General features: G+C 43.3%; 1 protein-coding gene across 1 annotated transcript in view; it reads right to left on the bottom strand.

Annotated features, from left to right (window-relative positions):
- Window positions 1–2,854: 2,854 nt before the first annotated feature.
- The window catches only part of SLC6A7 (solute carrier family 6 member 7), a 170,532-nt gene continuing 148,878 nt past the window's right edge, over window positions 2,855–24,508 (bottom strand). Inside the window, exon 15 of the mRNA XM_040345015.1 lies at window positions 2,855–3,336. Within this exon, the coding sequence (XP_040200949.1) occupies window positions 3,133–3,336 (204 nt within the window). The 3' untranslated portion in view covers window positions 2,855–3,132. The remainder of the gene's footprint in view (window positions 3,337–24,508) is intronic.

Raw genomic sequence — 24,508 nt, 5'->3', positions numbered from 1 at the left:
TTCAGATACAGAAATTTATGGATGCGATTAACAAAAAATATATACAGTAAATACTACTACTTTAGCACACATCCTTTAAATTATGTATAGTGTATTGTTTCAATAAAAAGCCCTTAACTCCTAAACCGTTATGATACATTCACATGAACCTAATATATACAGACTCAAGAGACTGTTGCTTTAACAACCAAAGTGTAACGTATCTATACACAAAAACAGGATAACCATGTATAAGCAGAGTCATTTTACTTATGGTGACAAAACTAAACTGTATCTGTGGATCCGCCAATTGGGTTGATTTACTAAAGGAGCAAAATATGTTAACTGTGCAAACTCCTTATTCACATAGTGAATAAATAGGAAGCTGCTCTGACTCTTTCACCCAGTCACGTGTGTGCAAAAATCTTGGTTTTAAATTATCCTTGCACACAATTGGATATTTTTTTTCAAAGTGAACTTTTACTTAGCGTTAGTTCATTCATTAAGCTTAGAGAAAATGCACTTTGCGAAGTAAACATGTTCTACTTATTTAGCAAATCACTCCAAAGGAACTTCACCCAAAAGAGAAAAAAGGTAGGGTATGCAAAATTGTTATTATCCAACTTATATTCTAGACCTTTAACCGATCTATGCCGTACCAATTTCCTGTTCTTTTTAGGACACAGCCAAAATGATTAAAGGCCCTATTCAAGACTGCTTAAGATAGTTGGTGACAAGAAAAAAGAATTGGCTCCATGATGGATAAACTTACCCAGTTCAATGAAATATGGGAGCCTTGGTTGAAATTTATGGGAATCTCATATACCTTGCGGATTTAGTATTAGCTTTCGCTTTGGACTGATGTGCACTTTTGACAGGTAGGCTCTTTGTCCTTCTTTTATCTCTTCTCCAACTCCTTTCTCTATCTTTCTTTCTTTTATTATGCGGTCTTTTTTTTCTCTATTATTATTTCTCTTTCTCTCTTATTATTTTGTTTATGTTGTTTTTTTTTTTTTTTATTATATGAATAAGGAACAAGTTTTGCATACATATATTGTTCTTTTCCTTTATTTTGACAAGAATAATATATATTCTTTATTATTCTTCCCATATGTTACATTTTATTTTAAAATGGTTTGATTGAACCTAATTGTAATGGTTTCTTAAACCCTCTTAGGTATGTTATATGGAGGATGGTTTTGAAGTTGTCCTCTTGTTATCGGGTTATTCTTATTATCTATTAAAAGAGAGGGGGGATGATAGGGGTTATTCTGCCTCTTAGGGCACAGAGTGATCCCATTAGGGGTGTCGGGGGGTGGAGTTTACCCTAGGCATCTATCCTCCTTATAAATCTAAACAATCTATTATATTTTTTTAAATTTCATGGGTCTGGATTGGATTATACGGATTATAGTATCTCTGGAGGTTGGGGAGGACAATTGGGTTGGATTTTGTTTTCTTCAATATATTTATTCTTTTTTGTTATTCACAATTTCTTTTACGTTTTAATGGTACTTTGTTTTAATGTGGAATGGAAGGGCAGGAAATGAACTAAATGCACCGTGTTGTTTTTGACTGTATGCCACAATGTAATAATTTTATTTGATGTTCATTACATTGTACTGATTTATTTTTTCTGAAAATAAACTTAAACTTGAATGAAAAAAAAAAAAGATAGTTGGTGACTAGCTGAACTGTCTGCAGTCTTCTGGGTTTCTGTCAGAATTCTATGGCAAGATATGCATCCTAGGAGAGCCTGTCAACAGCTTGCCACCATTTTGAGCATTTCAAATTTGTTTTCACAAAGTTATCCTTTCAATTATTAATTGTACATATATATAACCAAACATTAATATACATCTATTGGTCCACATAAGGGTGGCAAAATTAAAGCAGGAACTAAGGCAAGGAGATATTGCTTGTTATGAAACCATATTCTGTCACTGATTTTAAGGTGAAACAAGAGGGGGATGGACTAAGAGTGCTAAAACCCCTGCCAGGTTTTAATTGCTATGAGTAGATTTATCTTTATTTCCTGTCTCTGCACCACACAGAAAGTGACAGGACTCCTCTCAGAGTTGCAGCAATAAAAACCCAACAGAGATTCTGTCCTTTCCCTAATGCCTTGTACTCCCAACCGGTTTTCCCGGCAGGAAAACTGCCATGAGAGCTTTTGGCCGGGAATCTCGGCCGTGTGTAGGCTCCATCGCAGTTTTCCCGGCAGGAAAACTGTGGAGAAAAAACATGTTCTCTTTTTTCCCCATCGGGATTCCTGGCGGTCTTTTTCCCAGCAGTTTTCCTATGGGAGAAACTGTGATGGAGCATACACACGGCCAGGATTCCCGGCAATTCCAGACGAGAAAAATTCTTGTGTGTACAGGGGGAAAGTAACCAAGCAACTTCTCGGTTTTCCCCTCGAGATTCCCGGCGGACATTTTAACTCCGGGAATCCCGTATGTGTGTACTAGGCATGAGAGCTGACTTCCTCCTTCAAGAGGACATGCACCAACATGACTTTTTAAGATTAGAGGAGATTCCCAAGTTTACAGCTAACTGAACACTGTGTGGGAGATTTACTAAAACTGGAGAACTCGGAATCTGGTGCAGCTGTGCATAGTAACCAATCAGCTTCTAACTTAAATTTCAATTAAGCTTTGGCAATAAAACCTGGAAGCTGATTGGTTTCTATGCAGCGCTGCATCAGATTTTGCACACTCCTGTTTTAGTAAATAACCCCCTTTATCTCAGGCAATTGCATCTTTGACTACCTTTTTCACTTTGGGTGAAGAACTTTAAATATGTTAATTCTAAAGCACTTTATGGCTTGCAAAACCTTCAGATCAACTGCTGCCTGTAGAAACAAACTCTTGGAAAATACACAAGGAAGTATGAATTTATCCAAGCACAAGACAAGACAGGGTCTCAGTGACATTACCTCAACAAAACAATTACAATGACAGTTCTGCACATAGTCCCACACATAGAACTAGAAACTGATACCATTTCTTAATCTAGAACCTCCATTTAGAGGGGCTGAGTTGGACACAAGATCGAGAACAGCTTGGCTTTGTGTCAAGGAAGCATGTAAAAGCCCCTGGGAGTTAAAGGAGGTCTACGTATTCTTCACAGTTCCATCTGCTTCCTCCTTTAACATCACATCATGGACTCCTCCTCTATTTCTTTGTCCACCTCAATGGCTTTATTTTCATAACTTGTGATTCCTCCATATTTTCGCATGTGAACCATCAAAGGTTTTGGGGACTGGCTGCCTGCAAGGGTATTAACATACATGCCTGTCCTGTTTTCTTCCATTGATGGACCCCAATCCATGGCAGGTCGGCTGGCTTGGCGTATTCTCTGTGGTTGATGAAAATAAAAATTTATGAATAATGTAAAAATGTCAGCAAAACTCATTATGTTCATGTGTGTATATATAGACAAAATATTCTTTTTAGTTTTGTATATAGTAGGAAACGGTTAAAATCCTTTATTTATTTTTTTTGCTGTGTACCTGTGTGGAGAGAGTTCACTTCTTGTATAGGCAACCTTTACAATGTGGGCAAAATTCCCCTCGTTTACAGTTGTCATTGAAACAGGCATTTTTATTAAAAAGTTGCCTTTACCTCTTGTTCTAATGAAATTGTACAACTTTGAGCTTCACAGTGGCCACCAGGAGAAATGATGAAGATTAAGCTACCAAGCAGGGACACCAACAGTATTTTGCAGGGGTTTTAATGCTTCCCTACTCAATCGAAAACCAAAATAAATTATGATATATAAAGCAGGGCTGTGGAGTCGGTAGATAAATGTTCCGACTCCTCAGTTTTATGTACTTCCGACTCCGACTCCGACTCCTCTGTATTAATATGCGAATGTATTTTAAAAGAAAAGAAACGCAACCTACCACAGGACTACTGGCTGGGAAGCCAACAGTCTACTGTATTGCACAGTTTAAGCAAAAGACAAACACAATGAAAACAATCAAGTGGCTGGATAGTAGCAGCAGGCATAAACATCAGGAACAGGATCTTTACCAGTTCAAAAATACAAACCACATTATTTGGTTGTTTTAGAACAAAAACAAAGCTTATCTATAATGAACCAAAAACAAAATCTGTAAAACCTAGAAATGGTTTATATTAATCTTGAAATGTAGTTATAGGCTTAGCAAATGTAAATCAATTCAATGTAGAGTTCTAAGGAAGAGAATTGCCTCTGCCAGATCCTCTTTCATAGAGGCTCTTAAGTCAGACTTTATTATTTTTAGGGCTGAAAATAATCTTTCGACACTGACTTGGGTGGGTGGCATTGCAGTAACTATTCTGGCCACATCACTAACGATCTCTGGATAAACAAGGATGGCTTCTTCAACAGTAAGTTTTGATGAGCGATCATACTTTTCAACTTCTTTTAGTGCTTTATAAAACTCCTGTTGGAATTTTTTTATTTGGACACTTACTGGTTCTCCAACATGCGTTCCCTGTAAAAGCAGAACACAACACTATGGAAAGTATAAATATTGCAGCTCCTAATTGTGCGTTGCGTGCCATATAGTGAAGCACATGAAAAGCATGCTTCTTCACGGTCACTTAACGTGTTCGTTTTGCGGTTACGTGAGGCACTGCATGCATCGGTCTTTATTCTTACAGTAGAGAAGTCATTAATTATAACTTTTTGTGAATTGGGACATTTAAACTTGCTTTTTTTTTTTTTTTTATTCCAATCTAAATTTAGTAGGAGTCGGAGTCGGTGCATTGTTTGCCGACTCCGACTCCAGGTACCCAAAATTTCCCCCGACTCCGACTCCTCGACTCCGACTCCACAGCCCTGATATAAAGTGTATATATTGTATACACACACACACACACACACAGACACTCACATATATGCAGCAGTAGGTATTCGTGGAATTAAGTTCATTATTGGGCCTCCTAAAGCAGGTGCCTTGAGAAGATCAGGCAGGCCTGACACAGGGAGGTATAATCTATTTCATGGTTTTATATAAGTGATATACCTACGCAACATACAATTTTATAGGTAAATCATTTTATTACTCTGTGTTAGGCCTCTTTCACACTTGTGCGACTTCAAAATCGCGAATTTACCGCAATCTCACACCCGTGATTTTGCCACGATTTGCGGACGCTTTTTCCGGGAATGCCTGTGTAAGTGCCATCAAAATCGTACCAAAGTAGTGCAGGGACTACTTTGTAGTCGGAACAACTTGAAGTCGTTCTAATAAGAATGGTTGTCATTGGAAATCATGAAAAAACGACTTGTCATGCTACTTTGCCATCACAAATCGTGGGACAAGTCGTGCAAGTGTGAAAAGGGCCTTAAGATTGCAATAGAATTTTTTCTAGTTCAAAAAAACTATGTTAAAAAGGCCCAAAAGTGCAGACACCCCTACAGCCGAAACACTTCTGGTTTGTGCCACGGCATACTGCTACCCCCCCCCCCCCCTTGCACATTCTTACTGACCTTTCCCTTACAATGAGACGCAGCCTTATTGACCCATGGGAATATTAAGGGTGTGGCTAGAGGGGTCAAGCCCTAGCAGTAGCAGAAAATGGTGAAGCTTTTCCTGGAAGGAATGTGCACCTTTAGGTGCCTGCATTTTATATCTGCAGCAATTTTATTCATTATTAATAGTACACACTCTTTAATTGTTTAATTAACACCTGCTCAGTAAAAGCAAACTGTGTATGGCCTTCATATTCCTACCAATTATATACAAGTAATGGCAAAAAAAAAATACAATATTAGACAATTTTTTAACATGTGCAAGGAGTACAAACCAGGTTTGTTTTTCATGTTATCCCATTTTGTGTACTTTTTTTCTCAAGATAATTGAGGCTGACTACTCGAAAGGCCAGTTTCCTAAAAGAGTGCCCAACCTTCTCCCCCTCTACTTTCTGTTTCTCTGACAGCTAGTTAGAAAATAGGCCATGTCTTTTCACAAGCTCATTAGCCCCACTTAGGCCCCTTTCACACTGAGGAGTTTTTCAGGCGGTACAGTGCTAAAAATAGCGCCTAAATACCGCCTGAAAAACTCCTGCCCCAGCCTTCTCAATGTGAAAGCCCGAGGGCTTTCACACTGAGGCGATGCGCTGGCAGGAGAGAAAAAAATCTCCTGCAAGCAGCATCTTCACCGCTCCTTCACCGCTCCTTCCCATTTAAAACAATGGGAAACCGTGGTAATACCGCCCGCAATGCGCCTCTGCAGAGGCAAGCAGCATCTTTGGATCGGTGAGAGGAGCGGTGTGTATACCGCTCCTTCCCACTTAAAACAATGGGAAACCGCGGTAATACCGCCCACAATGCGCCTCAGCAGTATTAACCCTTTTCCGGCCGCTAGCAGGGGTTAATACCGCACTGCTAGCGGCCGAATCCCGCGGCAATTCCAACGGTATAGCGCCACTATTTTTAGCGCGCTATACTGCCACCGCGCCTCCCGCCCCAGTGTGAAAGGGGCCTAGCTGCTAAATCTAGCAAATGTGCTATTAAATATCATTCCGTATATACAGTCATTATCTTGTAGAAGCTAGAATTCATTTTTTAGAGAGAACCAGATCACAACAATAGCAGTCTAAGGTAAAGCATTTTAATAATAATAAAATGAATAATAATAATAACAAAAATACCAAAATTAAACACTCAAGCTTAAGGGTTCTGTGCGTCTTTTGGTCCGTTTCAGGTCCAAATTCAGCAGAATTATATATATATATATATATATATATATATATATATATATATATATATATATATATATATATAATTTTTCTACTCTTACTTTTATATATAATCATCAACAATCTTTGGAAAAGAAACCACAGTGTACAGTGGGGCACCAGGCATTTTTTACACCCAGAAGTGAGTCCGATTCAGAATCTTTACTAGTGACAGAGACTTTACTATTGTATTGCTATTCAGTCATTGCATGACTGATAACATAATAAAAGCTAAAAGCTATGCGAGGGACCCAGCAGGTCTTTTTTGCTACATGCTGCCATAGAAAACTATGGTTGGGGGTGGGGATACAATACCAGTCACCCTATACAAGGAGAGACAACAACAGTGACTGGTCTTTATGGCAGAAAACGCTTAAAGGTAATGTGCAGTTGTTTCATGCTGAATGTATTGCACAGATTTGGAAGGAATAAACAAAGGAGAGGAATAGAATTTTTTTTTTTCTTCTTTTCAGCTCTTCCACTGCAGTGCTCTCGGCTGGCAACAGCCACACCACTCAACGCTGAAAGCTGAAAATTGGATCGCCCAGGAAGAGGGTGTAAGTGCCTAGTAAGAAAGTGGTTAAAGAAAGACATTTTTAATCAGATTTCTAAGGAACCCTGAAAATCCAATTTGTTGGTATCTTGTTTCTATTTGTGCCACAGGTAAACAAACTTTCACAGTGATGTCATCGATAAGATAGCTTGTTCTCCATTTCAATCAGGTGCATCCAATGATGCCTACTGTCCAGCTGGCTTAAATCAGCATAGTATCACCCAAAGACAAACATTAGCTGGGGTTGTCCACACTCTGGTTCAATAAGGTACATCCAATTAAAGCCACTGTTCAATCGACTTTAATGTTACATACTATGGCCCAAAACCAATAACAGGTTCTTGCGACTAAAAGATGGTGCATCAGCAAAAACAGTTTAGTAAGGGCTCACCAGGGCCGATCCTAGGGTCACATGCGCCTGGGTGCAGAAATATTTCTGGCACCCCTACAAGGGCGTGGTCACCTTACTAACCCCTCCCCCTTTATAAATGTTTCTATGGCAACAATTCAAACACAGAGATGCTCCCCTAAGGAGTCATTGTTGCCCTGGGATCCTCCCACAATCTCTTAACAATAAACAAAATACAGGAAGAGAAGCAGAGTACTCTTGGACCTTGAGGGAGGTCTCTCTAATGGACACAGAGAGCCTCTGTTAGAGAATCTGTTAGAAAGAGCCCCAGACATACTACAGGAAATGGTCAGAGACTTCCAACATGATACGGGAGATGGTCAGATGGTACAAGAGATCAATGCAGCCTCACCAGTGCCCATCAAATGCAGCCTATCAGTACCCACCAAATGCAGCCTACCAGTGCCCACCAATTGTAGCCTACCAGTGCCCATCAAATGCAGCCTACCAGTGCCCACCAAATGCAGCCTACCAGTGCCCACCAATTGTAGCCTACCAGTGCCCACCAAATGCAGCCTATCAGTGCCCACCAAATGCAGCCTACCAGTGCCCACCAAATGCAGCCTACCAGTGCCCACCAAATGCAGCCTACCAGTGCACACCAAATGCAGCCTACCAGTGCCCACCAAATGCAGCCTAACATTGCTCACCAATTGTAGCCTACCAGTGCCCACCAATTGCAGTCTTATTAGTGCCCACCAAATGCAGCCTACCATTGCTGACCAATTGTAGCCTACCAGTGCCCATCAAATGCAGCCTCACCGGTGCCCATCAATGCAGCCTCAACGGTGCCCACCATCAATGCAGCCTCACCAGTGCAGCTTATCAGTGGCCAACAGTGTGACCTCATCAGTGCCTATCAGTGTAGCATATCAGTGCTGCCTTATCAGTGCAGCCTAAGGCTACTTTCACACTGAGGCACTTTGCAGCTGCTATAGTGCTAAAAATAGCAGCTGCAAAGCTGGCAGGACTGCAAGCCGCATCTTTGAGGCAATGTAAGAGGAGTTTATACACCGCTCCTACAGCTCCACTGGCCATTGGAATCAATGGGCAGCGTTGCCAGGGTGGTTTTAACCCCTTTTTTGGCCACTAGCGGGGGTTAAAAGTGCCCTGCTAGTGGCCGAATAGCACTGCAAAAAACGTCAGTAAATCGCCGCTAAAAATAGCAGCGCTTTACCGCTGATGCCTCAGTGTGAAAGTAGCCTTAGAGTGCCGCCTAATCAGTGGCAATGAGTGCAGCCTCAACCTCCTTAAAGCGGGGGTTCACCCACAAAAAAAATTCTAACATTACATTGAGCCGAGTTGTTAGAATGACATTATGCTGACCTTTTTAAATTTCCTTGCCGTACATACCGTTTTATCTATATTTTCACTGCGGCTTCCAGGTATGTAATCTGCAGGACTGGGCGTTCCTATTTGATTGACATGCTTCCGACCGGCGCATACAGCGCGTCACGAGTTGCCGAAAAGAAGCCGGACTGCAAGTTGGCTCTATACGGCGCCTGCGCACCAAAGTTCGGCTTCTTTTGGCAACTCGTGATGCGCTGTATGCGTCGGTCGGAAGCCTGTCAATCAATTAGCATGTGAATAGGAACGCCCAGTTCCGCAGATTACGTACCCGGAAGCCGCGGTGAAAATATAGATAAAACGGTATTACGGCAATAAAATTAAAAAGGTCAGCATAATGTCATTATCACAACATGGCTCAATGTAATGTTAGAATTTTTTTTTGGGTGAACCCCCGCTTTAATGAGTTTGCATTGATTTCAGCATGCATTGCATGGAACACTTTGCGCATGCTGAAATCAATGCAAACTCATTAAACAGACCACATTCATTGAAAGTTCATTAATATTGTCATGTTACATGATATTATTTTTATTATGTACTGTCTCTTTAATCCCTATCTAGTTTGACTCTTGTGGCATTCCTTAGTTTGCATGCTGCTCAGTCTCCTCCCCCTCTTTTCTGTATCAGTCATTTTAATGCTGTAATTCATGTGACCTGTATGTTTCTTCTACCTGCATGGAAGAATCGTTCTTTTACCTGTTGTAACTTGCATTCTACGGATCATACGACGAATAAACATCGCCAGATCTTCTTTCATGTGAGTTGTGACTGAGTAAGCTATCTGGAAAGGTGATTTGGGATGGATAATCTCTTCAGGGCAATGAGCTCCATGTGCTACTGAAAAATACATTCATAGCCTTTGCAGCCGATTCAGAATAGTAAAAGAACGTATCCAGCAGCCTGCACAGAGATAACTGCGTCACAGAACAGATCATAGTGAAGTGTAACTGTGTGTATTGCATGAGAATTCTGCATACAACCCCAGCACAGCTTGTTACAGCTCCTCACAGTATACAGACACTCTTCACTGCTACAGTCAAGCCTGTGTACTGCAGGCCATCATGAGTGGAAAGGGCTCAGTGTGTGATGAAACACCACAGCATGCTTCACACAGAGAAAGCCAGGATGAGGACCCAGAGTCCACTGCATTGACCAAACGCTCTGTCAAACCCACTTGGAAGGTTAAAGAGAACTATGAATCCATGAGAACTGAACTAGCAACCAGTTTGAAGCAGATTTGGGATAAAATCCTCACCCACATTGATGTGATTTCATGTCCCAGCCATGAGGTACTGCAACTAGAGGGCGCCATAAAGCATCTCTCTGCTTCATACGAACTGTACCAAACTACAAGCAACAAATATAAAACTATTCTGCAAAGCATCAACACTGAGGAGTCCTTAGAGCAACTTAACAATGCCCAGCTTCTTAATGAGGAAAGAGAAAGCTTTATCCAGCGAACTAAAGCAAAGGCAGAAGCAAAATTAATGCTGCCACGGGACACTGTATCTCACAAATCTGTATCCACCAGACGTTCTAAAGGTTCCTCTAGATCCCGAAGTTCAAGGCACTCAACGCTTAGTGAACAGCTAATGAATGCCCGCGCCGAAGCAGAGGCTATCAAGGTACGGGCCGCATATGCAAAAAAGAGAGCAGAAATGGAAACCGAGGCAGCGCATCAAAAGGCAGTAATGGAAACCGAGGCAGCGCATCAAAAGGCAGTAATGGAAGCCGAGGCAGCGCATCAAAAGGCAGCAATAGAAGCTCAAACGGCACGTCAAAGGGCAGCAATTGAAGCTTTAAAGGAACAGAGCAACTACGAGGCAGCTGCAGCAAAACTAAAGGTTTTGGAACAAGCTATCGGTGCAGATGAAGATGCTAGCGAAAGGGTCAGCGTCAAGGCAGATGTAGAAGATCCTTTTGAACGCACTAAGAACTATGTTCTAAACCACAGCAGTGAACACTCAATTACCTCCACGTTTCACGGCAACGCAAGGACTTCACCACATCATCAGGTAAAAGCTGTTCCAGCCACTTCCTACATGCAAACCCACCCCAGTGCAGCTCCCGACTGTCATGCTGATCCCGCATATGTCACAAAACGGCACACTAATCCGCAAGCAAGTCGCCAGCCTCCTGCTAACAGTACTGTTCCAGACCTTCACCCAACAATTCAGCTGAATGCCCTTGCTGCACCATATCTTCCCACGTCTCTTTGCAACGATACCATAAACAATGCTATCCACAACAATCAACCAGCAACCTCCTATGTAAAGTCAGAGGCAACCGATACAACAGAGGTAGTAAAGTACTTACTTCGACATGAGCTCGCCAAGTCAGGCCTAGTAAACTTCGACGACCATCCTGAAAATTATAGAAGCTGGAAAGCCGCTTTCAAAACTACATTAGGCGGTATCGGTTTTACTGCCGATCGTGAGCTGGATCTGCTGATCGGGTTGCTTGGCCCACAGTCAACAGAACGTGTCAAGAGCCTCAGGTCAGTTTACATCGACAATCCAACTGCAGGTCTCACCGCAGCATGGGAGCGTCTAGAACAGACTTACGGTAGTCCTGAAGCCATAGAGAATGCATTGCTCAAACGATTGGAAAATTTCCCAAGGATATCTGGTAAGGACAATATAGAGTTCCAGAGACTCAGCGACCTTCTTCTCGAAGTCCAGCTTGCCAAAACTGACCCTAAGCTACCTGGCCTCAGTTACCTGGACACTGCTCGAGGAGTTAACCCTATCGTTTGCAAGCTTCCGCATGGCCTACAAGAAAAGTGGATCCAAGTTGGGTCATCATACAAACGGGAAAACAAGGTTTCCTTTCCCCCGTTCTCCTACTTCTGCAATTTCGTCAGGAACATTGCTGACACCAAGAACGATCCTAGTTTTGCATTCAGCGAGTTCAATACTCCCTCACCTAAAGGTGACAACCTACATACTAGCTACAGGAACCGCAGAGGTCCCGTGTCTGTTAGGAAGACAGACATTATTCCCACTCCCGCCCCAAACAAGAGCGGCAAGATCGAAAACCCAAACCGATTATGTCCCATCCACAAGAAGCCTCATCCCCTCAAAAAATGTATAGGTTTCAGAAAGAAGCCCCTACAAGAACGAAAGGAACTCCTAAAGACTTTTGGGGTATGTTATAGATGCTGTGCTTCCACCGATCACTTTGCCAAGGAATGTAAAACTCCTATCAAGTGCATAGAGTGCGATTCCGAGGACCATGTGCAAGCACTCCATCCCCTTGAGTCCAATCCTTCACAACATGCAGACCTTCCTCCTGGGCAGAACCACAGCAGGAAGAGTACAGATCACGTACCTAATTCCACCATGGTATTTTCTTCGTGCACTGAAGTCTGTGGGGAAGACCACTGTGACAAATCTTGCGCTAAAATATGCCTAGTGAATATTCATCACAAGGATCAGCCAGAAAAGACTTTAAGGGTGTATGCTATCTTAGACGATCAAAGCAATCGATCGCTTGCACGATCCGAACTGTTCGATCTATTTTGCACAAAAGGAGAGGTTCACCCTTACACCTTAGGCACTTGTAGTGGAACTACAGAGGTTTTTGGAAGAAGGGCTCATGGATTTATTGTGTCTTCCCTAGAAAATAACCTACAATTACCCTTACCTACACTTGTAGAGTGTAACCAGATACCAGCCAACAAAGAAGAAATACCTACACCAGAAGTTGCCTTCTACCACCCTCATCTAAGGTCAATAGCCAGTGAAATCCCACCACTTGACAAAGATGCTAAAATCCTTCTTCTGCTGGGAAGAGATATTCTAAGGATCCACAAGGTACACAGGCAGGTCAGCGGACCTCCAGAGGCCCCATTCGCCCAGTACCTGGACTTAGGCTGGGTCATCATAGGCAACGTCTGTATAGGCAAAATGAAAAGGCCTACTAACATTTCTTCATTCAAGACAAATGTATTGCCAAATGGTCGTAATACTCACTTTGAGCCATGCCCACATCACTACTGGGTAAAGGAGAAGGTAACTAGCTGCAAGTTGCAACATTGCAACACAAACCTTTCCCGCACCTACGATGACAGCTTTGGTTCTACAGTTTTCAATGTAAGCAGTGAAGACGACAAGTTGGCTCCTTCGGCAGAAGACAAAGAATTCCTTAAAGTAATGGACAATGAGTTCTTTCAGGAAGATTCCAATAGCTGGGTAGCACCCCTACCCTTTCGCCTCCCGAGAGAGAAGCTACCAAACAATCTACATCAAGCAGTCAAAAGATTCTCCTCCTTAAAGCGTACCTTAAGCAGGAAGCCAGAGATGGAAAGACATTTTGTGGACTTCATACAGAATATCTTTGACAGGGGTCATGCCGAACCCGCACCCCCATTGAAAGAAGGAGAAGAATGCTGGTACCTCCCTTCCTTCGGTGTGTATCACCCACGAAAGCCAGACCAAATCAGAGTTGTCTTTGACTCCAGTGCCCAACATGAAGGCTTCTCACTTAACGACATGCTCCTCACAGGGCCCAACTTGAACAACAACCTCATTGGAGTCCTAATTCGCTTTCGTCAAGAACCTGTAGCGGTGATGGCGGACATTCAACAAATGTTCCACTGCTTCATCGTCAAGGAAGATAACAGGAATTACCTCAGGTTTCTATGGCACAAGGACAACGACATCAACAAAGAGGTAATTGATTACCGAATGAGGGTACATGTCTTTGGGAACAGCCCTTCCCCAGCTGTAGCAATCTATGGACTAAAAAAGACAGCTCAGCTTGGAGAAGCTGAGTATGGATCCGATGCTCGTCAATTTGTTGAAAGGAACTTTTACGTAGACGACGGGCTCAAATCCTTTCCTACTGCTAAAGAAGCAATTAATCTTCTTACCAGAACAAAGGAGATGCTAGCTGTAGCAAACTTGAGACTTCACAAAATTATATCTAACAGCCAAGAGCTAATGAATGCATTTCACCCTGAGGACTATGCTGCCAGTGTGAAAGACCTTGACCTTGGGTCAGACACACCCCCTATACAGAGAAGTCTAGGTCTGCTGTGGAACATCAAGGCAGACACATTCACCTTCCAGGTGTCAACCTGTGACAAACCCTTCACCAAGAGAGGAGTCTTGTCCGTAGTGAACAGCATCTACGACCTACTGGGATTTATAGCCCCAGTCACCATCCAAGGTAAGATGTTATTAAGACAGCTTACTACTGATAACATAGATTGGGACACTCCGTTACCTATTGAGAAACAACAAAGATGGGAGAAATGGAGAGGTTCTCTGAAGACATTAGAACAGCTCCAAATTCCACGTTGCTATGCCCCAGTCTCCATCTCAGCCGCTGTCCAGAGGGAAATCCATATTTTCTCAGATGCATCAGTTGAAGCTATAGCTGCAGTGGCCTATTTGAAGACCTCAGGAGTTAATGGAGACATACACTGCAACTTTGTTCTAGGCAAGACAAAGCTAACACCAAAACCCGCACATACCATACCCAGACTTGAACTTTGTGCAGCTGTGCTAGCAGTGGAAATAGCTGAAGTCATAATGAGTGACTTAGGCAGGAGTACCGGCTATACCCGCTATGGCGGGGAGAATATCACTATCACTATTGACTGTGCTACTGTTGAAGTCCCACGATTACAAACGATAGACTGCAGGACTCAAGCCATCTGTTTTTTGGACGTCATGTTTCATTGTTCATTTACTGCATACCTTCTTGTGTTTGCGGGTATCTCGTATCTATGGTTTACACACCAGTTTTACCTTTAACGTTTCTTTCCCTACAGGTTCAAGTTGGACTTATCTTTATATATGTAATAGACTTTGAAATCTAAAGATTTCAGGCGGGGAGTGTCATGTTACATGATATTATTTTTATTATGTACTGTCTCTTTAATCCCTATCTAGTTTGACTCTTGTGGCATTCCTTAGTTTGCATGCTGCTCAGTCTCCTCCCCCTCTTTTCTGTATCAGTCATTTTAATGCTGTAATTCATGTGACCTGTATGTTTCTTCTACCTGCATGGAAGAATCGTTCTTTTACCTGTTGTAACTTGCATTCTACGGATCATACGACGAATAAACATCGCCAGATCTTCTTTCATGTGAGTTGTGACTGAGTAAGCTATCTGGAAAGGTGATTTGGGATGGATAATCTCTTCAGGGCAATGAGCTCCATGTGCTACTGAAAAATACATTCATAGCCTTTGCAGCCGATTCAGAATAAATATGCATATCATGCTATTGCAATAAAGTGATCCATGCATGCAAACTCATTAAACACCTTCAGTGAAAGTTCATGTACTGCAAAGTTTGCAAAACATGAACTTTCACTGAAGAGAGACTGTTTAATGAGTTTGCATGCATGGATCACTTTATTGCAATAGCATATTAAATTGTACCTGCTCTCCTTAGCAGGGGGTTTCCCTCATGCTTCTCTCTCTCCGACTCCTCGTCCCCCTCATGTCATCAGACAGCCCCCCTCCCCAAGTGAGGATTCAGTCATGAACAGCCAGCCACACGAAGGGGGTGGGCGGAGCTTCAGTCTCCGCCTCCGCCAGTCTATTATCATCGGCCGCTTATGGAGAGCGCTCCGTACTACCCGTCCACACCCCCCCGCCAAGCACGCCGCCGCAAATACAAAGCTACACACAATACACACAAGTACCGCTACAGCAAGCCGGCCGCCGCACTGCACAGCCTGGAAAAAAAAAAGTAAAACAAGCTGAGGCAGCGCCGCAGCCGTTTTATCAATAAGGTAGGCGGCCCCCCATCCCGGCCCAGTCCGCCCCTACTGCGCCCTCGCGACTCGTCCAGGATGAAAAAAATCGGCGCTCACCACCAGGGCAGCTGCTGCGGGAAAAGCACAATCACGATTCGTTGGCAACACACTCGGGACCAACGGTGCTCCTGATGCTTTGGCGCCCCCTCCCCTCTGGCGCCTGGGTGCAGTGCACCCTGTGCACCCCGTCTCGGATCGGCCCTGGGGCTCACAGAGTACATTGTCAGTGGCAGCATTTCATCACGAACTGTGAAAACTGGACCTTATGCAACTTGCATTCTGTGCAGACTCTGGGACCTTTGTGATGTTTTGGAGAGCCATGTCATCTGCTGGTGTTGGTCCACTGTGTTTTATTAAAGGAGTTGTAAAGGTAAATGTTTTGTTCACCTTAATGCATCCTATACATTAAGGTGAAAAAACATCCGACAGCCCCCGTTTTACTTCACACTCACCCCTCGAAAGTCCCACGCTCGTCCCTGTCATCCTCGTCGGTTCCCAGCCTGGCCGTTGATTGGCTAGGTTGGACGGATTGATAGCAGCGCAGCCATTGGCTGGCGCTGCTGTCAAAGACATCAAATGACGCGGCGCGCCGGGGGCGGGGCCAAGTGATACAGTCGGTGGCTATGCCTGCCACTGTATCGCGGGAGCGCGCCTGCAAGAGCTTTCCACCATGCAAGCTCGCTCGCATGAAGGTGGAAAGCTCTTGCGGAGGGGGAGCCATGACAGATGCCAGGGGACCCCAGAAGATGTGGATCGGGGCCACTGTGTGCAAAACGAGCCACACAGTGGAGGTAAGTATAACATGTTTTTTTTAACTTTAGTGTCGCTTTAAGTCCAAGCTCAACGCAGCCCTGTACCAAGAAATTCTGGAGCACTTCATGCTTCCCTCTGCTGACCAGCTTTATGGAGATGCTAATTTCATTTTCCAGCAGGACTTGGCACCTGCCCACACTACCAAGTACCAATACCTGGTTTAATGATCATGGTATCACTGTACTTAATTGGCCAGCAAACTCGCCTGACCTAAACCCCATAGAGAATCTGTGGGGTAGTGTCAAAAGGAAGATGAGAGACACCAGACCCAACAATGCAGACGAGTTGAAGACCACTATCAAAGCAACCTGGGCTTCCATAACTCATCAGCAGTGCCACAGGCTGATCGCCACTATGTCCCAGGCAGCTTTAATGCAGTAATTCATACAAAAGGAGCCCCGACCAAGAATTTAGTGTACAGTATACTATACATGGACACACCGTATTTATCGGCATATAACACACACTTTTCCCCCCTTAATATCAGGGGAAAATCGCGTGTGCGTGTTATATGCTGATCCCCGCTGTCTCTGAGGGGAAGAGAAGCGAGCGCTGTTGAATTACATAGAGCCGTGATCTCCTTCCTGTGTATCCGTCGCGCACAGTCACGCCTCCTGGCCCCGCATTGGACCACTGTACTGTCTATCATATGAGCAGGGGCAGGAGGCATGGCTGTGAGTGACGGAGAGCCGGGTACACAGAAAGGAGATCACGGCTCTATGTAATTCAGTGGCGCTCGCTCCCCCTCCCCAAACCACAAATCTAACACCCACATAAAACCTCTGCAATCAACCAACTTCTCCCTTAAATCCATTTCCATCGATGCCACTAAAAATATCATCGGTACGCTGCGAAACAGCACATCACCCAAGGACATCATCCCCACTAAACTACTGAAAAAACGTGCCGATATTTTGGCTCCAGCTATCACGCAGCTCATAAACCAATCGTTCAAGGAGTGCCCTCCTTGCTGAAACAAGGTATAATAAAGCCAATTCTAAAAAAAAACACCCTCGACCCCAAAGATCCAAACAACCGCCGACCCATAACAGGCCTAAATGTCTTCTCCAAGGTAATGGAGAAAGAAGTTGTACAACAGTTACAACATCATTTAGACACCCATTAATTACTCGATCCATTCCAATCGGGTTTCCGTCCTGGTCACGGAACAGAAACAGCGCTGCTCAAAATATGGGACGACGCCCTCGAGGCAGCAGACAAAGGAGAATCTTGTCTTCTGGTACTGTTGGACCTTAGCGTGGCTTTTGACACAGTAGACCATGGATTACTACTGACTCGACTAGCTGAAGTAGCCAGAGTCACGGAATGTGATTTAGCTTGGTTCTCCTCCTTCTTGGAAAACCGATCACAAACAGTGAAACTGGGGCCTTTCACTTCTGAAAAACGCATTGGTGTCTTACGGAGTCCCTCAGGGATCCCCTTTGTGGCCCGTACTGTTTAACATCTATCTCTGTCCTCTTTTCTAAATCATTTGTAACCAGAAGTTACTTTATCACTCTTATGCAGATGACACACAACTGTATTTTCCCGTATGCAACAAAAAGGATCATTATCTCAGACTAGAGAAATGCCTTACTTTGATAGACAACTGGATGACAAAGAGTTATCTTAAACTCAACGGTTCGAAAAACAGAACTTCTCCTGTTTCAGGCCAACCGAAAAAATCATCCCGCGACAACATGGACACCTCCGCCCATTCTGGGCAAAGCGAGCACCAAAGTCAAAAGTCTTGGAGTCATTTTCGACTCCAACATGACAATGGATGCACAAATAGGGTCAGTAGTCAGCGGATTGCACCATCTGCTGCGCCTACTACGCAGACTCACCCCCTTTATCCTGAAAGAGGACATTGCAGTCGTGGTGGGAACAATTATTAATTCCAGACTTAACTATGCAAATGCCCTCTATCTCGGACACCCCAAATACCAAATCACTCGTCTGCAAGTCGTTCAAAATACGGCCGCTCGATTAGTGACTGGAAAAAAACCATGGGAATCAATCTTACCTTCACTGAGATCCCTTCATTGGTTGCCAGTAAAAGACAGAATCACTTTCAAGGCATTCTGCCTAATGCATAAGTGTATTCAAGGAAACGCCCCTCAATATCTATGCAAAAAAATAAAAGCTCACAACCCCAATCGTGTGCTGCGATCCACCAACCAAAATCTACTCCAGATACCCAAAGCCAGATACAAGTCCAAAGGAGATTGAAGATTTGCAGTCCAGGGACCTCGTCTGTGGAACGATCTACCAACCACTATTCGGTTGGAGGTGAACCACTTGGCCTTTAGGAGAGAGATTAAAACCTGTCTCTTCTGAGGTCAAAGGGGCTCTACGCATGGAATCGATTCAGCGCCCAGAGGCGATTCAGTTCGCATGTGTTGCGCTATATAAGTTTATCACTCACTCAGACAGCAGGAATGATCTGACAATAAAAGGTGAGACTGCAGATGGGCACTAAACAGGCAGGGCATTTTGGCAAATGTATAGGCTGCAGATGGGCACTAATCAGGCTACAGTGAGGAGCAATGTTGCAGATGGGCACAGATCTGGCTGCATTAAGGCTGCAGATGGACACAGATCTGGCTGCATTGAGGCTGCAGATGGACACAGATATGGCTGCATTGAGGCTGCAGATGGGCACAGATCAGGCTGCATTGATGCTCAGATACCATCATTTTGCTTCAAAGTGGTTTATTAAAAAAACATTTTTTCCTGAAACTTCCCTCTTAAATTGGGGTGCGTGTTATACGCCGATAAATACGGTACTTTTTAGTAAGCCAACATTTCTGTATTAAAAAATCTTTTTTTTTTATTGGTCTATATGTAATATTCTGATTTTCGGAGATCTTGAATTTGGGGTTTTCACTAGCTGTACGCCATAATCATCAAAATTAAAAGAAAGAAATGCTTGAAATATATAAAATATATAGTTTCACTTTTTGAATTAAATTACTGAAATAAAGAAACATTTTGGTGATATTCAAATATTATGAGCTGCACGTGTATATATATATATATATATATATATATATATATATATATATATATATATATATATATATATATATATATATATATATATACATATACACACACACACATACATACATACACACACCGTATATATATATATATATAAGTCAATTTATAAACCTTTAATATAAAATTAATGTAACCAAAAATCATTATAGTTTCTCTTTAAAGAAGCAGGATGTTATGGGTTACTGCACACGACACCAGTGCTTTTTCTATGCTACTAATATCATTTAGGTCTGCTGCTTCAACAAATGGTTAACATCATGAACCTAACATGAAGCATGGCAAGTCATGTGTTTCCTATAACATCCCTGAAAACTGAGAAAGTGTCACATACTTGTGCTTCACTGCTTCTCTCCTCAACATTACATTTCCAATATGATTCATAAGATAAGAAAACGGTGGTTGGAGGTGGGCTTTGTGTGTGGTTGCCCAGGAAACAGAGAGCTTGGCCAGCATATACAAATGGAATGCAATCTATTGATGGTACTTGCTTTACAATAACTGAACAGACAGCGAAAAGCCCTTCTAAAAGCCTGGGAGTCAGGGGTGAAACTGTCATTGTATGGTTGCTAAAACAAAGCTTGTAATAAAAAATGACCGCTTGGCAAAATTTAACTCACATTATTGTTAAAGCTGACCTGCAGGTAAATGAAAATTATCTGAAAGCCAAGTTATGCATTTAATAATATTTTTTAAATACCATTATTAATATTTCATGAAAGTCCTAATTTTAATAATTTCCCAAAATCCCTTGTAAACTTAAAGTGGAGTTCCAACCACAATTAGCATTTTTTAAATGTATATCCTTTCATCCTGCGTTTTTATAATATAAATCTGGTCACTTACTATTTTACAATCCGCCACCGATCTGCATAGATATTCAAAAAATATAGTTTATAAAACTATGTCTACACCGTTGTCATTTTGCTTGTGGGCATTGTGAAGCCTACAAGCACTTACTTCCTGGAAGTCTTGGATGGGGAGTGATAATTGGACAGCGCACTGCATCCTGGGAAATCATGACACACATTTCCCAGGAGCATTAGAGGGAGATGATGTCAGAATCCTATGTGCTTTCAAAGGCTGATTTTGTGGGACCGCATAGTAACAGGCATTTCCAGATGTGTATATATATATATATATATATATATATATATATATATATATATATATATATATATATTTAAAAGACGTCCTGTCTTTTAAAGCCTCTAGGCACCCGTCGCACCTGCGATTGCCCAGTAACTGTGCAGGGACGTGGAGCTCCGTGTGTAAACACAGAGCTCCACGTCCTGTCAGGGAGAGAGGAGACCGATCTGTGTCTCTTGTACATAGGGACACAGATCGGTCATCTCCCCCAGTCACCCCCCTCCCCCCACAGTTAGAACACACCCAGGACACATATTTAACCCCTTCCCCGCCCTAGTGGTTAACCCCTTCCCTGCCACTCATTTATACAGTAATCAATGCATATTCATAGCACTGTTCACTGTATAAATGTGAATGGTCCCAAAAATGTGTCAAAAGTGTCCGATGTGTCCGCTATAATGTCGCAGTCCCGAAAAAAAATGCAGATCCCTGCCATTACTAGTAAAAAAAAACACGTCGCATGACCGCGGAATTGTCAGTTAAAGCGACGCAGTGCTGGAAGCTAAAATCTCGTCTGGGCAGGAAGGGGGTGTAGGTGCACAGTAGGCAAGTGGTAAAGGGGTTGTAAAGGGGTTGTAAAGGCTTCCTTTACCTTAGTGCAGTCCTCCTTCACTTACCTCATCCTTCGATTTTGCTTTTAAATATCCTTATTTCTTCTGAGAAATCCTCACTTCCTGTTCTTCTGTCTGTAACTACACACTGTAATGCGAGGCTTTCTCCCTGGTGTGGATTGTCGTGCTCACCCTCTCCCTTGGACTACAGGGGAGTCAGGATGCCCACTAACACACAGCTCCTTTATCTGCAATGTAGAGAGCGTCCTGACTCTCTTGTAGTCCAAGGGAGGGGGCGAGCACAACACTTCACACCAGGGAGAAAGCCTTGCATTACTGTGTGTAGTTACAGACAGAAGAACAAGAAGTTAAGATTTATCAGAAGAAATAAGGACATTTAAAAGCAAAATCAAAGGATGAGGTAAGTGAAGGAGGACTGCACTAAGGTAAAGGAATGAAAATACTCATCAGTACATCTTGGCAAATGTCATTTGAAAGTACTTTAAAATGTCATCTGTTTTTAACAATTGAATTGGGAATGAACGGTTCTGCTTCTTCAAATTTTCTTGTCGCTGCAGTTAAAATGTCAATTTGGCCCTACTAACGTTAAGAGAATTGAACAAACGTTCGGCAAAAAAATTGGAAACAAAACAGAATTCTACAGGTTTAGGCTGAAGGCAGATAATGAAGCTGCAACAGTGTAGCCTCTAAAAAGTGGTGTTGCTCTTCTTTGGTATTATATTATGGCATGGGTGTACAAATCACGAGAGTGGCTGAACAGATTTACAAGTAATCCACCGACTGAGCAGTTTAAGACTAAATCCCTCATAAAACAAAAATGAAGACTGCCATTGGACCATTTAACATTTTCACTAGTTAGGCTCTTTGGACATACTACACATGTTCAAAGAGTGTGGGGTTAAAGCGGAGGTCCACCCTAAAAAAAAAAAAAAATTGGCAACATTTTTTTTTTTATACTTACCAGAAATGGCTGTTACCAGGTAGATTTTCCCAATCTGCCCCTTCCTTGTCCGCGGTGCTACTCGGCCTCGTCCTCTTCGTGTTGTCTTCTGGGGAATGAGGCATGCTGACTTCTGGGAACTGTGTGTCTCCCAGAAGTCAGCCCATTCACAAAGCACCGCGAGACTCGCGCATGTGCAGTAGGAAACGGGCAGTGACGCCGCAAGGCTCCACTGCCTGTTTCCCTTAGGCTGCATTCACACCTGAAGCCTTGTACACACGACCGAGGAACTCGACGGGCGAAACACATCGTTTTCCTCATCGAGTTCCTTGTTAGGCTGTCGAGGAACTCGACAAGCCAATTTTCTCCATTCCCGTCAAGGAAATAGAGAACATGCTCTCTTTTTGGCTCGTCGAGTTTCTCGACAGTTTCCTCTACAAAAATGTACACGCGACCGGTTTCCTCTGCAAAAAAAATATCTCCCAGCAATCTCCACTCCAAAACGCCTGAAGCCAAACAAGTTCTGGACCCTTTTTTGTCACGCAAATCGGGCTGATTTGGGCGTTTTTGAACGTATTCCCATAGAAACTAATGGAAGCGCTCGATTCAAGCGTCCAGCACAACAAGCATTTCTACGGGCGTTTTGTCGCTTTAATCTGTTCTGTGAAATAGAATATTCACCCAGGAAGAAGATAAAAACAATCTACAAACATAGCAACAAATGATGAAAGAGATGAGCATTTTTCCTATTGGCTAAAATAAAAAATGTCAAAGTTCAAAAACGTCGGACAACGCTGTATGCAAACGCGCAAATACGTGTTAATACGCGTGACAAAACGCCGGAAAAAAACGGCCGAAAACGCTACGCTCAGGTGTGAATGCGGCCTTAGTGAGGATGGCAGCGCTGGGACCTGCCACGATCGATGGATTGGCCTCAGGCGGCTGACATCACGGGCAACCTGGACAAGCAAGTGTGCTTATTAAAAGTCAGCAGCTACAGTGTTTGTAGCTGCTGACTTTTAAAAAAGAAAAATTTAAGCTGGACCTCCGCTTTAAGCAGGGCCGTTGCGACAGGACAGGCAAACCAAGCAATTGCTTGGGGCCCCAGTGATGGCCTGGGGCCCCGAGCTGGCATGCTGGGCCCCCCTCCCTCGCAATTTGCTCGCTGCACGGGAGGAGGAAGCCCTAAGAAGCCATTTTCGGTAGTGGCCGAACCCCCCCCCCCACCCCCGCTTCTGAACTTGAAAAGACTTGGATGTCATTTCCGACAGCAGCACATCCCCAAGCTTTTCAACCCCGCCCTGTCGTTGTCCATATTTTGCTTGGGGCCCCCAAATTCCTTCAAATGGCCCTGGCTTTAAGCATAAGCTGATGGTTGCAATAGCAGCAATCAGCTTATGCCCATTTTCCTCAGCCCTCTACTGGCTGTAAAGTGAAACTGATCACTTTTACAGTGCAGGCTGTGCTGGCATCCCCACTCGGTGGCTCCCACATTGCGGGGCTACAAAATGGCAGATATGAGGAGAGAGAGAGGAATGTCCATTCCTCAATCTCCTCTGCACAGAATGAAACCAGAAACAACGATTTTGTTGCTTCTGGTTTCAGAGCCATCATTCGGGGGCTGATGCAGTGGCTGGCTGCTCTCTGCTGTTAGATTAGATTGCGGGGGAAGGGAAGACACTGGGGTCTATTAGACCACCAAGGTCTCCATAAAGAGTATCTGTCCCCTGCTCATGAGAGTAAGAGCCGGTTCACACTGGGGCGACTCAGCCGCCTGACAAGTCGCATCCCATTCTATTCAATAGAACCGTTCTAATAGGAGCGACGCAAGTCGCTCCGACTTAGAAAATGGTTCTTGTACGACTTTGGGGGCGACTCGGAGCGACTTGCATTGACTTCTATACAGAAGTAATTTTGCAAGTCGCCTCTGAAGTCGTCTTCAGGACGCCTTGCCGAGTCGCCCCCGAAGTCGTGCCGCCCAGTGTGAACCGGCTCTAATAATTCTAGCACCAGAACGCATGGTTAACTCTAAATTGTTAAGCAGTAAAGGCTTTTAAAGCGTTGCCTATAGAAATTTTTGGGTATCGTTTTTTGCAATATCATGGGCGCACACAATTTTAAGACTTGACATGTTTGAAATCTATTTACTAGACACAAACTCATCTTTTATATGTTA

Source organism: Rana temporaria, chromosome 3, assembly GCF_905171775.1.
Source record: "Rana temporaria chromosome 3, aRanTem1.1, whole genome shotgun sequence".
Classification (NCBI taxonomy): Eukaryota; Metazoa; Chordata; class Amphibia; order Anura; family Ranidae; genus Rana; species Rana temporaria.
Note: the sequence above shows the minus strand (reverse complement) of the source record. Positions and strands in the feature narration are given on the sequence as shown.